General features: G+C 37.1%; 2 protein-coding genes across 9 annotated transcripts; one reads left to right on the top strand and one right to left on the bottom strand.

The window, feature by feature from the left end:
- The first annotated feature begins 921 nt into the window (after positions 1–921).
- LOC137959760 (uncharacterized) lies at positions 922–3,450 on the top strand. Of its 2 annotated transcripts, none has more exons than XM_068807108.1 (4): positions 922–1,383; positions 1,499–2,082; positions 2,464–2,979; positions 3,087–3,450. In XM_068807108.1, the coding sequence occupies exons 1-4, from the start codon at positions 1,173–1,175 to the stop codon at positions 3,219–3,221; spliced, it is 1,446 nt and encodes a 481-aa protein (XP_068663209.1). In that variant the 5' UTR covers positions 922–1,172; the 3' UTR covers positions 3,222–3,450. The 2 variants fall into 2 exon arrangements, with proteins under 2 accessions (XP_068663209.1, XP_068663208.1); XM_068807107.1 differs by having other exon boundaries at positions 922–1,419.
- Positions 3,451–5,433: 1,983 nt separating this feature from the next.
- Positions 5,434–13,545, bottom strand: LOC137960505 (dehydrogenase/reductase SDR family member FEY-like). 7 transcript variants are annotated; one of them, XM_068808141.1, is made up of 9 exons: positions 13,374–13,477; positions 10,834–11,126; positions 8,832–8,952; positions 7,569–7,686; positions 7,176–7,312; positions 6,876–6,977; positions 6,691–6,783; positions 5,975–6,047; positions 5,434–5,840 (listed from the first exon to the last, which is right to left on the bottom strand). In XM_068808141.1, the coding sequence occupies exons 2-9, from the start codon at positions 11,019–11,021 to the stop codon at positions 5,578–5,580; spliced, it is 1,095 nt and encodes a 364-aa protein (XP_068664242.1). In that variant the 5' UTR covers positions 11,022–11,126; positions 13,374–13,477; the 3' UTR covers positions 5,434–5,577. The 7 variants fall into 7 exon arrangements, with proteins under 7 accessions (XP_068664242.1, XP_068664243.1, XP_068664244.1 ...); XM_068808142.1 differs by having other exon boundaries at positions 10,834–11,123; positions 13,374–13,476; XM_068808143.1 differs by having other exon boundaries at positions 10,834–11,123; positions 13,389–13,475.
- Positions 13,546–14,772: the final 1,227 nt, after the last annotated feature.

Here is a 14,772-nt window from a genome sequence, read left to right as displayed (position 1 = left end):
GTAGTAGTTAAACGATGAAATCCTTCTTTTGGGCAGTTGAGGGAAACCTTCGCTGGAAAATCTAAATTCAGGAACACCCGTATCTGTTTACGGAATTATAAATTTCTTTAGCTTGTAAAACCTTCACAGATAAAAGGAAAAAGAATTCTAGAGAGAGACGGAGGACTGCAGAGTCCAGAGCGTGACCCACCATAAATGCCATGACTTTGGCTTCAAGTTTAACATCACTGGACCGCACTGTGGCAGAGACTGAGACAATTATCATGAGCTACCATTGCTGCTACCTTAAAATCTGTTATAAATCACCTTTTTTTAATCCGCCTGTGGACGTCAATAATAAGTGATAACAATAATATGATTGAAAAGGCTTTCATACACGGTTCTCGATCTTAATCGATGGAAAGATATTGAAGTCTTTGCTGAGGAAAGACAATCTAGAGCAGTTGATCATTCGAAAAACTTGTAGGAGAAGTGAACATCATTCATCATTGTTGTTGAAATTCTTTTAAAGGCCTATTTTTCTGCAATTCAAGTTAAAGTTTCCTTTTCAAGCTTCAACACCTGTCTCTGGAATCGACTGAAAGAACCCAACTAATCTTCCAGTGCTATCTTGTGATTATGGGTCAAAGCTCAAATCATATAGGAGAAAAAATAAGGAAGAAATTTCAGCTTTACAAGGAACATCTTAAATGGGGAGTGCAGAATGCAGGTTCAGATAGTGTTTGCGAAAAAGATAAGAGGAAGCGAAAATTACAGCCATGCAAAAGAAAGAAGACACGGACTACCGACATGAAAAAGGTTAAAGATGATTTAAATATTTTGTTCGTATATTCCCGATTTAATAAAGAGAAAGTGAAGGGAACTGCTTGCATTTCCCAGAAAAATCACCTTTTCTCTTTCCGTTAATCCCTGACTGTGTTTTCTCGTTAGTTGAAACCTGTCCGCACCAGAGATGCCCGCCGCATGGTGAGAGGTGTTGCACAGCAAAAAGAAAAGAAAAAGAAAGATGATGCACGCAAGCAGAAAAATCATCTTCTGCAAGCTGCAACCCATCTGCCGAATTCTGTGTTTTTGTGAGAACCGACTCAGAATGTCTCCCTCCTTTCTGCGACTTTTGTGTTAAATAGAAGCGAACCCTTTTCTCTCTTCTTCCACATCGAAGAGAAGCAGACATGGAAACAAAGCTTTCTTTGTTACTTTTTGTTCTGGGAACGATGTTATGCAGTTCTTTCTGTAATACTTCCGTGTCGTTGGTGGGCGACCCGGGAATGAGAAGGGATGGACTGAGGGTGGCATTTGAAGGTTGGAATTTCTGTAATGAGGTTGGCAGTGAAGCTCCAGGGATGGGCAGTCCCAGAGCAGCCGACTGTTTTGATTATTCAAGTAAGCTCAGAAGAAAGAAGAGAAAATTCTCCATGGGTATCGTTCTCAAATTACAATGTGCATTCTTTATTTCTTCCCGTTTATTGCTCTGATCGTCTTGCATCTCTGTGTTCAGGTTCATCTCTGAATCATTTAGTCACAGAAGATAATAACAAGCTCGGCGTGGGAAGACCATTTCCAGGAATAAGCCCAGAAGCACTAAACAACACAGACTTGTACGCAGTCGAGAAAGAAATTTTCCTGGGTTCTCTATGTGAAGTTGCAGACAAGCCGAATCCATGGCATTTCTGGATGGTGATGCTGAAGAACGGCAACTTCGACACAATGTCTGGTTTATGCCCTCAAAATGGTAAGAAAGTCGGCCCTTTCCCACGAACGGGGAGGTTCCCATGCTTCGGTACAGGGTGCATGAACCAGCCATTACTGTATCACCAACAAACAGCACTGCTCGATGGTGATCGACTGAGAGGCTATTTCAATGGAAGCTACGAATTGGATGCTAATCTCAGAGACGGAATCGATAACATTTCCTTCTACGAAGTGGTTTGGGAGAAGAAAGCAGGTTCAGGAAGTTGGAGTTTCAGCCACAGGCTGAAGACATCGAAGAAGTATCCATGGCTGATGCTGTATCTCAGAGCAGACGCAACCGGAGGATTCTCCGGTGGGTACCATTATCAAACGAGAGGAATGCTGAAATCTGTAAGTGGATTACTCGTTTATTTTCAGATCCGATCTTCCAACATAGATTCCCATTTTGCAATAAATAAACTGAACCTATCGATAAGGCTTGCTAATTTATGTTTTCCCAAAACATATGTCGTTCAGACTAGACAAAAATTAGATAGTTTTGTTTCTGGGTATTTGTTGCCAGTGGGAAGAGTTTCTTTCTCCAGGTTAATCTTAAAGCATATGAAATATAAATTATTTCAGAATTTCCTGTTACATTTTTTTGTATTCTCGAATCATGAGAACGAGGTTAAAGAGTTGCCTTCAAATAGACCAATTGAGGTTCACAATATTATCAAATTCTTCAAGACAAGAAAGCAAAACAAGAAGAATGACGATTCCCTTATTTCTCAGCTGCCAGAATCACCCAATTTCAAGGTCAGATTGTCACTAGACATCAAAAAAGGGGGAGGACCGAAGAGCCAATTCTACCTTATAGACATTGGAAGCTGTTGGAAGAACGATGGATCCCCTTGCGATGGAGACGCCTTGACGGACGTAACCAGATACTGTGAGATGATCATCAATCCTGAAACACCAGCTTGGTGCAGCCCCACAAACTTGAATGCATGCCCTCCATACCATATCACACCACAAGACAAGAAGATACACAGAAATGACACTGCAAATTTTCCTTACTCTGCTTACCATTACTACTGTTCTCCTGGCAATGCCAAGCATTTGGAGCAGCCAGTTAGTACTTGTGACCCTTACAGCAATCCCCAAGCACAAGAGATAGTTCAAATACTGCCCCATCCGATTTGGGCGGAGTATGGTTATCCTACGAAGAAAGGGGAAGGGTGGGTCGGAGACGGGCGGACATGGGAGCTTGATGTGGGTGGACTTTCAAGCAGACTCCATTTCTATCAGGTGAGTTCTGCAAAATCTGCTCATGTGAAATACTGTGAGATTAAATAGGTTGTTGAAACAAAGAGCAAATGATATTGTTGAAAACCCCCTTGATGTTTCCATGGCAGGACCCTGGCACTACCCCTGCAAGAAGAGTATGGACATCTATGGATGTGGGAACAGAAATTTTTATCAGTGACAAAGATGAGATTGCAGAGTGGACTCTCAGTGACTTTGATGTGTTTGTTCCTGCATCTGATTGACCCAAATCTGGATAAATTTTGACATTTTTGTTCTCTTTACACCCTACAGAACAATTATGATCCAGAAATAAAACTACAAGTAGAAACCCTTGCACATTTCAGCCAAAAGAGAAAATCCCCAAGGAGATTAAGAAGCTATAAGTCCAAAAAGACAGAGCTTTACCATAAACTGTGTACGCAGCTGCAAATATTACTGTCAACACCAATGCAATTTCCAGAAGTGAACCTAGATAGCATTTCAAAGTGCATTTGGAAGCTGGTTTATTTTCCTTTCTTTCATTTGTGATTGATGGCAAATTTTGATCAAGCTACAAACACCACGTCATGTTCACTGACATGATTATCATCAGAATTTCTTTTGAAATGGTTAAATGTTTTTATTAAGCTGAAGAAAATTGTTAAATTGGGTCTAAGGCCTTATCCCAAAATGACTAGCCACTTTAGGATATTTGTACTCACTAATTCATATGAGACTATTCCTTAACACTCCCCCTCACGTGTAGACTCTCTTTTTGTGGTTCTACAAGTGGATAATTTAGGAGTAGGCAGTTTAGGTGTAGGCCCTCTTTTGTGACTCTACAAGTAGATAGTTTAAGTGTAGGCCCTCTTTTGTGATTCTACAAGTTGATAGTTTAAGTGTAGGCCATCTTTTGTGGCTCTACAAGTAAATAGTTTAGGTGCAGGCCCACATATGAGTACCTACTTTGATACCATGTTAAATTGGGTCGAAGGCCCTATCCCAAAATGACTAGCCACTTTAGGAAACTTCTTTTTCAATTAATAAACTCACGATATTTGTACTCACTAATATAAGTGGGATTATTCCTTAACAAAAATAATACACATAACAATGACAAGATTAGGTGCAGACCAGCAAATCACTTGTCAAGTCAAGAGCGGGATTCACTCGCCCTAAATTTAGCTGTTGAACTCGAAAAGACTGATCTGAACACCGTCAACTCTGCATCAAAGAAGAAAATGAATAACCGAAGCATTGCAAAGAATATTGTTATTGATTTTTGCACAATTCTATGCTCACATACCACACAATTCTTATCAGTAATACATATGAAGGTCTTCTGTCAAGATTTGTGCATAAACGGTGAAGTTGTTGGAGGTTCGTTATTTGCACCCTTTGGTCTCAAACCAATCTGAACAACCATCTCGTCGAATTTTTTTCCATTTACTCAACAAGTTCACACAACTAGGGTGTCACTAAGCCAAATCGATTGAACTCAGCTTAGTTTTTACTTGAGTTTGGCTTTAACTCAAATTTGAAGTAAAGTTCGTCAAATATAACAAGCTAAAGTCAAAATTTTCCAAACTGGGCTTATTAGCTTGTGGGCCGATTCATTGGCATAGGTTTTTTAACAAAAATACCCTTTACTTTACCTCAAACCTCAAAGACGATCAATCATTTAACCCTTCTAAGTCCCTCAAAATCTAATGTCGTTGTTTATCAATAAAATAAATACTATTAATGGAGGTGTTTGCTCTTTCTTTTAGGTTTATTAAACTATTATTATGCATTAATATACTCCATTGTAAAGTTTCGATAGTCGCAATTCAATGTATCAAGGTTATCACAACATTTTTTTTTATTTAATTTTTAATTTTTTAAATTTTAAATATAATTGGAACTCGAACCTGGGTCAAGTTCAGGCTCAAACTTAAATTTTTTAGAAGAGAACTGGTACAGTAAAAGCCTGCTGAATTTCGAAGGATTAGCTTTGTCAATGCCTCATTCATCAACATGTATCTTCTCGACTCCTACCAAAACAACTGCCATGGAACAAGTCCTAAAGATAAACTCATTTAGTTTTACTGTCAAAATTGCATCTTGAAATTAAGTTTGCTGGGCACATGTTATCCAAATGATTAAGAAAGGATAAACATCAATTGGAACATTAGGGCTTGTTCTTACATAATCAGCTTTTGGTTTCTCTTCCTCGCACTGAATGTAAGATACGTAGTTTAGCTGAAAGATCCATCAGAGAAAAATTACAAGGAAAGCTAATCCAGTCCCCAATCAACTCAGTTTTCTCAAGTCAAGAAGCTTGAACTCAAGGTGAGTCTAGAGAGCTCACAGAAAATAGGAGAAAATCCAACCCCCTTGCTTGATTTATCCATATTCTTTAGAACGTGGCCTGACCAATCCATCTACCAACAACAATAAGCAGTTTTGCACCAAAACTAAGTGGGGACTGTTCACTTGCCAAAGAACTCATTTAGGGTGGAATAGATGATCAGAATAATAATGACAGAAACTGAGAGGCATATATATATGTTTCACTAAAAGGGAACGGTTAGCTCTGAGAGATACATTCTAGATTAGCACATTGGATGATCAAAATGCCTAGTCTTTTTTAAGACCGAACTTACACTGAACTCCATCTCCTTCAAGGAGCCTCTCCAAAGAATCCGATGGGAGCCCAACCAGGTCAAGGGTCTTCTCCCATACCCTCTGTGACGTTGCTACACAATGGGCTTCTTCCGAGGCATTCATAGGCCTGCACTCGTATGAGACATAGGCACAGACAGGCCAGTCATCAGCCTTTAAGACACCACAGTATTCGGGGACCTGAGGATCAGTTGCGGCAAAAAGTGCACTTCTCGAACCTAGAGTTAAGTTCAACAAACTTTATTTTGAATTTCCACTTCTCTAATAAAGAATAGTTGATTTTTAAGTCAAATGGAAGAAAAAGTAAGACGAAAGAAACTGAGTAAGATATTCTGAAGTTCAAAAGAATCACCTTCCTTGGCACTGAAGATGAAGTAGGGAATCAGGTGATAAGCAGCTTGAACAATTTTAGGAAGGTCCCTAGCCTGCAATTAAGAGATATCACCTTCATGTACAATATAACAAATCAACCCAACTGATAGCTAGTTTCCCTTGAGAACAGCGAATCAAATAACAAGACCATATTCAAAGACCAACAGCTTTTTTTCCATACTTGTTGAATTCTATCCAGTTTTATAAAGTCAGATTCATTCAGAAGAAGACTGATGGTACTAATAAAGATAAAGTGAATTAAAAAAACAAGCCCAATCAAACCACCCGTTCATCATCATCATCGTCATTAGAACTCCATGCCAATTATCAGGATCAGTCACATTAATGTTTCTTCAATACATTCTATTATTCACTGACTAATCAGGTGCTACTACAGCATGAAGCCCACAGTTACTGTCACACATGCCTCCTGATGAGGCCCATCAAGTTAGCAGGAAGCAGCTTAGCTTCCTCGAATATTATTTCTTCTATTGTTCGAGGGATATCCAAGCAGCTCTCAATCTGGATGAAATTCCCCCATGGCAGGCTTGGGTCAGACAGTTTATACTAATTGGAGTGCCCAAGAAAATGCATAAATAATGCACATGCCTTAACACAATGGGGGCAGGCCTACTGCAACACATTCTAATACCAATTCATCAACATCAACGAAGGAAGTCACAGTGGAAAACTTACAACATTGGTGTGTACAATTCCAGGCGAAACACATATAACACTGATACCTGCCTCAGCAGGTAACCTCTTATGCATTATGCTGCTGAACATGACCTGGGACCCATGATTCATGAGAAGTTATAGAAAACAAAAATGAAAAAAACATTATATGTCACTGATACAGAAAAAATAAACCTATCACTCACCTGAGCAAGTTTGCTGCTAGAGTATCCCACGACACTGGTATATTTCCTTCTTCCCGAAACCACATTCATATCTTCTGTATCAACAAAGCCTATAGCATGCATCTACTCGGAGAAGAAAAATATGAGGCAGGAAATTACTACATTAAACATGACAAAAATAAAATGTGATCACAAAATAAGAATGCACCCAACCAGGCTCAAAGGATGTAATACAATGCTCAAAAAATGTTCAAACTAATTTTCTATTTTTTAAAAGAGGAAAATATCACTACTAAAATAGTGGGAGATCAAGGAACCTACAATTGAGTTCACATTAATAATTCTGCTGGGAGAGCCTCTAATAAGAGATGGCAAAAGCAGTAATGACAGGAGAGCTGGGGCAAGATGGTTCACTTGCAGGTGTTCTTCATATCCATCCTTTGAAAAACGCTGGGCCTCTGAATATATTAAAATGCTAAATAATAAGTTCAACCAGCTTCTAGAAAAGAACATCGATTTTCATAAACATGAGAATTTGAAGAAAGCAGCACAAATAAGCCTTAGATAGGAGCCTGATAGACAGGCAAGACAAGCTTCTGAACTCTGCTTCTCCAAGCCAACCAGGATCGGTGACAAAACAAATCCATTTCTTTTCATTAAAAAAAAAAAAATAGGTGAACTTATAAGCCAGTAGGACCCAGGTTCCGCACAAACCTCCAATTGAAAAAATTCCAGCATTATTTATCAAAACATGCAGGGGTGCAGCACGGGCATTCCATGCTTCAGCAAACCTTACAACAGATTCAAGTGAAAGAAGATCAATCTCCATCACCTTTACAAAAGCCAAAAAAACATAGCAACATCAGTTATCACATAAATAAAAAACTTGAAAGACTACATATCAGACAAATTTTGAGATTTCTTAAAGATTAAAGGAACATGAAGTTATTAATACCAATGAAATTAAAAATGTAAGTTTCAAATCTTATGGCATCCGCGAAATTAAAGAAGACAAACTATTACTCATAGAAAAATCAAAGAGAGAAGGCGTTACATAAGTTCTATTCTCATCAAAACACCTGTGCTTTTTTTATTCTTTTTTTTATCACACCAAATGTGGCAGTTCAAAACGCGAACCCGATCTCCGACCCCAAAACCCTAACCCAACCCAATCACCATCCTCATAACCCTGTCCCCACCCCGTCCCTGTAAACACGAATTAAACCCGATCTGTCCCCGCCCTATCCCCATAAAACCCGACCCGTCTCAACCTTGTTTTATATTTTTGTCTCATATGTGGGTCGGGTTTGGAAAAACCCGTCCCCGACCCGCGGGATGAAATTACAAACCTGAACCTGCATTTTTTGGCTCGGGTCAGGTTCCCCGTAAAACCAGATCCAATGCCTACCCCTATTTGCCACTTCTGTAGTACTTAGATGAGATCCTTCACTATGTTAGGCTTTTGATGATCTTTTGGACCCATATCTCTACAAGAACTAATAAGTTGGCTAAATCCTCGGCTATATAAAGAGATTCTCAACAACAAATTGTGGTAGAAATTCCAGTTCCATTTCTTATAGTTATGTTTTTCGCCTTAGCAGGCATTTTCTGCAGTCCCCTCCTCTTTGTTGAGGAATTTTACCCCTTCTTTTTTCTTGAAGAAATCAAATTCTCACTGCTTTGAGGAAAAAAATATATATTCTAACTTTAAGAAAATCCTATGAAAGAAGCCATTTTAAGATTTCTTGTTAAGGAAGTGCCTTGATACTTGTCCATCTGGTTTTGAATCACCATTTTGATATTACCAACATTATGAACCAATTGCTTAGCCAAACTCCAATCTCATAATGTACATGCAGAATAGACTCAGCAAGTAAATAGTTGTAGCGAGTAAGTTTTCTTGATGAATCAGATCTGTTTCTAAAGTTACAGCAGCAAGTGTAAGTGTACATAATAACCAAAGTAGGTTGAACAAACCTCAATATTAAGAGGAGCACCCAATCCTGACCACTCAAGCTGCCATTTCTGAATCAATTCATGAGCTGCTTTAATGTTCCGCACAGCCATGACCACATGGGCCCCAGCCTCTGCCAGTTGCCTGTTATAAAGAACCAGATGCACAGACAGGAAATGAGAAAAACATTGAAATTGGATGAGAGGAAATCATACAAAAAGCTGCTTTCCTAAATAAAAGTAGAACAAGTATTACTTGCAAACTCAACAGCTATGAAAAACCTAATTAAAACTCTCTCAGCAAGAGCAACATACTTCGAGTCCTATGCATTATTATAACAGATGTCTACATCAAACCAATTTATAATAATAATTATTATAGAACAATAAAAAATTAACATTCATGAATGTGTAGGGGCTTTGTCGTAACACATGCTTTTTATGGTTTGATAATGAAATTGGTCCTCAAAAGTAAGTGATCAAGTCATAAATAGACTTATTCTACAATAGAGCTAAAGATATAATTCTCAGAAGTTCACATGTCAAATAAATTGATATGTTGGGCATGATCCAATTAAACTAACTCAGAAAAATTAGGAGGCCTAATCCATATGTAAAAATCCAAGGTCTTTCTGACACACAGCCTAGCAAAATTTTGTTTTCTGCTAAAACTAGAATAGAAAAATAAATGGCCTGATATGTCACCAGATAGACAAGGCACTGAACAAAGAATCTGTCGCTTATTGGTCTAGCTCTACCATGATAAATTGGGACAATTCCATCCCAAGTCACTAGCTGATGTTTGGAGTCATGTTCCCAACTTGTAAGCCAGAGCTCTTCTAAATCTAACACCTATCTGATACTTTTTACCAACTAATATACATAATTAAGATTAGATTCATGGCTTCCGAGGTCTCAGTAGGACAACGTAGCTGCAAATAAGACCGTTTCCCTGTTTGAGTCACAGCCAACATGACTACATTCCTATGGCCTAACTGAAATGTTCAAGTTGAATAGAAACCATTCGCCAACCCTAAATTTAGGATAATGATGTCTACATTGAAGATCGATGTCTGAGGCCAACGACTTCTTTTCTTTTTATTTTCTTTACAACAATGAGGAAGGAGATTTTATTAAGCTTACAAATTCCAACAAAAAAATGTGACAATAGAAGGACCTAGAAGAAAAAAAGTCTCAGCAAGGAAAGATCAAATGACCCGAAGGCTATGACAAATAACAAGTTGTTCCCGGTCTACCCTAAACCCTGAGACCAACATCTTGCAAGGTTATCCAGAACAAACTAGTTTAAATAAGAATTAGTTTTAAAAAAGAAATCAACTCATACACATAGTAGATCATATTTCTTAATATGATCATACAAACTGTTGATATTAAATTCCCAATTGAGCTTCTCCTATTTATGGAAATTGGTAAAAAAATAATTAAACTACTCCAGAAGTGTGACCACTCAAGTTTGTAGACATACAAACATAATAGCTCACCAACCTGTGCAATATGTTAAGAAAAGCCATCAGCCCATTTTCTCTCTGGATCTTAAAATAACAAGGTTCATGAGTCCAGGGCTGACATGTTGTCATACACACTCACACACAAGGTTATTTTTTTGGAACTGCCCTGAAAAAACGATGCTATTACCCAATAAAACCCATAAGGAATTTTGTAGTAATAATAGGACATCAATGTAATATTGAAAAATGTAAAAATTACAAACAAAGTGAATAGTAATTAGCTTAGTAGCTCCTCTAGGTTGATAAATAATCATGTATAGAAATCGTATAGAAATCGTATAGAAAATCAGGTTAGCAACACTCAAGAACTCCAGTTTGCCTTCTGACAAGCCAACTCTATGAACAAAACCAAATGAGTGAATAGCTTATAAACAAGAACACAAGAACCAAACAAACTGAATACATGAAAGAACAGCAACATCAAAACACATGTCACCAATGACAAAAACTAAAGAAGAAAAAACATGAGAAACCAACGGCTCAAATCTAATAAATACCTTGCTATTTCAAGTCCAATTCCACTTGTAGCACCTGTCACAATACAAGTGACATCATTGAGAGGAGGTAAAGCTATCGGATTTTGAAGATGGCTTGCTATTATCCTCTGAAAAAGCATTTCCCAGATTACACTCAGCCACCCTCTCAGCCACTCCATCCAACCAAGCTTCTTTTTAGAAGAAACCATCTTTAGTTTTAACACCAGATCTTTCTTATTTCTCAACTTGAAGCTTCATAAGCATTATTGAATCCTTGTTTAACACTATGTTGCCTTCCCTTTTCTTTGTACCTGCTATATAATGCTGGTAATCAGAATCATGCAGTGACAAAAGTGATTTTTTTATAATGTGGTTAAAGAAGACAGAAAACAAACACCATGAAATAGCCAGGGACTATGACCGTAATGATCAGAACGGAAGCTGAAAAGTTGCAAAAATAGAAGAGGTAGAAGAGGGAAGAATGAGAAAACAAGAAGAAACAAGAGAGAGAAGAAAGTGTGCATTGAATAGGCACACATTAGGGCTGAAACTCAAGTGCTCTCCTTTAAATAGTTCACCTAAGTGAAAATTGAGATACATTACAAAAATGCCCCTCATTACATAAAACCAAATAACTTCCTAAATACTTATCAGAATAAATTGAAATTTGAAACATAAACTGCTAGCCTGATGACTAACTTACAGCATCTTCTAGAAGGAAATATACACGAATAGGAAATGACCATAATGCCCTTATACATGTATTTTAACAGAAGCAATGGTTGACGAGGAATGGAGCTGATATGTTTTACATGAAAGGGCTACACGGGCTGTGAAAAACTAGAAAATTTGACTCACTCAGACATTGATAATTAATGAAATTGATAGATTGCATCTGTGTCCTTTTCCACAAAGGGAACTAACATGGACTAATAGTAATAAAGTTGATGCAACAAAAAAGGAAAACATTCTAAAAAAAGAATAGCCCTCGGATTCAAACATCTATTTTCCACATGAGAGTATTTGGTTTAGTAATGTCATAATAGGGAAAGTGTGGGGTCCTCGTACACCATGCTGCAGCATAATCTTGAACTGCAGTACAGCTGGAGAATTTCTGGCCTAAGCTAGAAGTGTAGATTTTACTTTTCTCTAAGTGACCTGATATCCAAGATAATGCACAAGAGAAAAACTACCCATCATCAGATTAAGATTAAAAGACCAGAAAAAATTCAAAGAACCTCAAAACAAGTGGTGGAGTTTCACTATTAACTGATGTTCCGCAATAAAAAATAGAGGACTATCCTGATATTGAACAAGTCCGACTAGCTTAATAATCCAAAAATTTACTCAATGAAGGTAATCCTCGGTATACAGGAGGAAGTAACATAGACTAACCCCAGATTGTATTGTATGTGTGGCAGAAGAATATAGGTGCTTTTGTTGTTAACCCTTCTTGACCATTTGATACAAAACAGCCAGACAGCTGAAGTCACTAACCCTGCTCATTCTATGAACTCCTTGAACTTGACACTAAATTGGTTTGTATCCATTGAAGTAGAATAATCCTCTCTTCAATGCAGCGAATCCTTGAAGCCTTTCTAAAATCAAATCACATTTGCAGGGTGCAGGTAATACAACTAATACAAAGCAAATCACACTATTGAAGGTCTTTAATTTTGTTCCAAAGATTTGACAAAAATGGCAACTGAATTTAAACCAACTCAGCACATGAGCTAAATATCTAAGTAATTATGTGACATGAGAATAGCGTGCAATTACTGCCTCTTATCCTGCAGCAATTTTCAGTACCAGATGAACTCCAACAAGCCCGCCTGATACGTAGACTAACTTCTAGAAACGTCCAGAATGATCGAATGGCTCGGAACTGGTCAATTTTAACTCCTAAATGTTTTCTCTAGCCCAACGTAGAAAAGAATTATACCAGGATTTCGCTACAATGAAATCAAGCAGGATCTATTTGCTTAATAACTCTTAACCAGAAAATTACTGTAAAAAAGATGTAATCAGCATCTTCTGCGTTGAAGTTTGTTTATGTTAGATTTCAACACCCCAAAGACGACATAACGTTTTCATTTTCCACAAGACCCACAATACAAAGGGCAAGCCCAGGTCAACTTCTTCACTTGCAACAGGAAAAAGGAACTCCGCTTTTGCTTTCGGAATCTTCTCGAAACCAACCAATTAGTTAAGACTTACCTAAAAGTAGATTAGTTGAAACAACTACAAAACACCTAGCTATCTAAACTGCCTTTAAAATAGGACACATTCACCCGAAATCCTATACAAACAAAGATAACAGGATTGCAGTTTGAAGAGGTTAACCCCGAGAACCGATAGCTTTAAACGACAGAACCATCAAAGAATGGATCAAAGGAACAAAACCACCAATCTCGGATCAAGCGAGTTAGACTGCAAAGGGGCAGAGATCTGCAAGCTGCTGACGGGACTCCGAACGGAAATGGCAGTAAGAGACAGTGTCAGTGTGCCACCGCTCGGATCAAGAGACAAGAGCTATTAGAATTAAACAACAAGAGAAATACCTGTAAATAGGCTACCTGAAGCGCGACGACGTCTGGAAGAATCTCCTTGGTGACGTAGAACAGAACAGCAGTACCGAGGTTCGAGTGTTCGATCCGGGAAGCACCATACCCTGATTTTCTTCCCTTGTTTTTTTCTAATTACACTTTGCCCCCCTAAAAGTTTCAAAATTGTACGCTTTCCCCCATAAATCACATAATTACAGTCCCCCCTAACCCATCAATGGACCGATACATTCACCAGCTAGGCGATTTTTCTACTCAAACAAGTTAAAAAATGATTCCTTCACTCCATTGCACACAACACATGCATATAATATTCAATAATATGACCCTTTCGTGCCGCCAAAGGAAAATAAAATAAAAAATATATTATTTGCTATTATTTTTCTCATTATAAAACTTTCTATAAAAAAATTCTCTTTTACCCGACTTCCTCGAAATTATATTTCTCTTCCATTTTCTTTTGGGTATCTAAATAAGAGAAAATAAATCTTTTTTTTTATTTTCTCTTATTTAAATGCCCGTGAAAAATAAGAGAGAAAATAAAAGAAAAATATAATTTCTCTTAAATGAATACATTTAGAAAATGAAAAAGAAAAAATTAGTAATATTTTAAAAAACTTATGATTCAGATTTTCTCTCAATTTTTTTATTTTCTATTCACCCCAAATTCCATTATTTTGTGTATAAGAGTTTAGGTCTTATGAATTCATACAAGTGTTGAGATTTGAGAGGTTACACCAACATCTATCATTTGTAACAGTTAATATATAAAAAAATATTTATTATACATTGAAGTAAAGTAAAAGACATTTTAGGAGGGGTTAGTCCAACATGAACTGAGATGAATTACTCCCGCAGTTGTATTGAAGAACTAGCCCTAAGAACATCAAATTGTAAAAATATGTGTATGGAAATTTTTCGTTTTATTTAATATTACAATATATTTTAAGTATAATTTTTTTAGATATCCTATTTTTAAATTAGGTCATAATTTTTTTAAAAATATGGTTTTAGTGTCAATTGATCATGTTTTTCTCTAAGTAACCTCATAGGAGAGTTTCTAATCCTCTTTAAGTGTAACCTCCTCGTGTTGTTATCTTCCTTATGCTTGAAAGAATATAATCCTTTTATAATAAAAACACACTCACCAATTTGTCCAGTGTATAAGTCGATTGAGAGGGTATAAATTAACATTAAGGGGCCATTTATACCGTCATAGGGTCCCTGTTACTAATTTTTCATTTGAAAAAAAATCTCTTTGATTGTTTTTTACATTTGTGATACCATAGGAAATAACGGAAAAATTAGTTATGGTGTTTGTATTTACATTAAAAATAATTTAATTTTAAAAAATAATAATAAAAATTAAAATAGAGATGTAAATGATCAAGAACCA

The sequence above is a fragment of the Aristolochia californica genome, unplaced genomic scaffold, assembly GCF_029961685.1.
Source record: "Aristolochia californica isolate CCGP_79_NKW_82.1479 unplaced genomic scaffold, dmAriCali1.0.hap1 SCAF_3, whole genome shotgun sequence".
Lineage (NCBI taxonomy): Eukaryota > Viridiplantae > Streptophyta > Magnoliopsida > Piperales > Aristolochiaceae > Aristolochia > Aristolochia californica.
Note: the sequence above shows the minus strand (reverse complement) of the source record. Positions and strands in the feature narration are given on the sequence as shown.

Bases quoted from the DNA above. Each gene is read 5' to 3' on its own strand.
- LOC137959760 (XM_068807107.1), top strand. From the start codon at position 1,173: ATGGAAACAAAGCTTTCTTTGTTACTTTTTGTTCTGGGAACGATGTTA. The intron at 2,083-2,463 runs GTAAGTGGATTA...CTTATTTCTCAG, and splicing joins CGAGAGGAATGCTGAAATCT to CTGCCAGAATCACCCAATTT. The intron at 2,980-3,086 runs GTGAGTTCTGCA...TTTCCATGGCAG, and splicing joins GCAGACTCCATTTCTATCAG to GACCCTGGCACTACCCCTGC.
- LOC137960505 (XM_068808141.1), bottom strand. From the start codon at position 11,021: ATGGTTTCTTCTAAAAAGAAGCTTGGTTGGATGGAGTGGCTGAGAGGG. The intron at 6,978-7,175 runs GTAGGTTCCTTG...TTCTCCGAGTAG, and splicing joins TTATTAATGTGAACTCAATT to ATGCATGCTATAGGCTTTGT. The intron at 6,784-6,875 runs GTGAGTGATAGG...CATGGGTCCCAG, and splicing joins CTAGCAGCAAACTTGCTCAG to GTCATGTTCAGCAGCATAAT.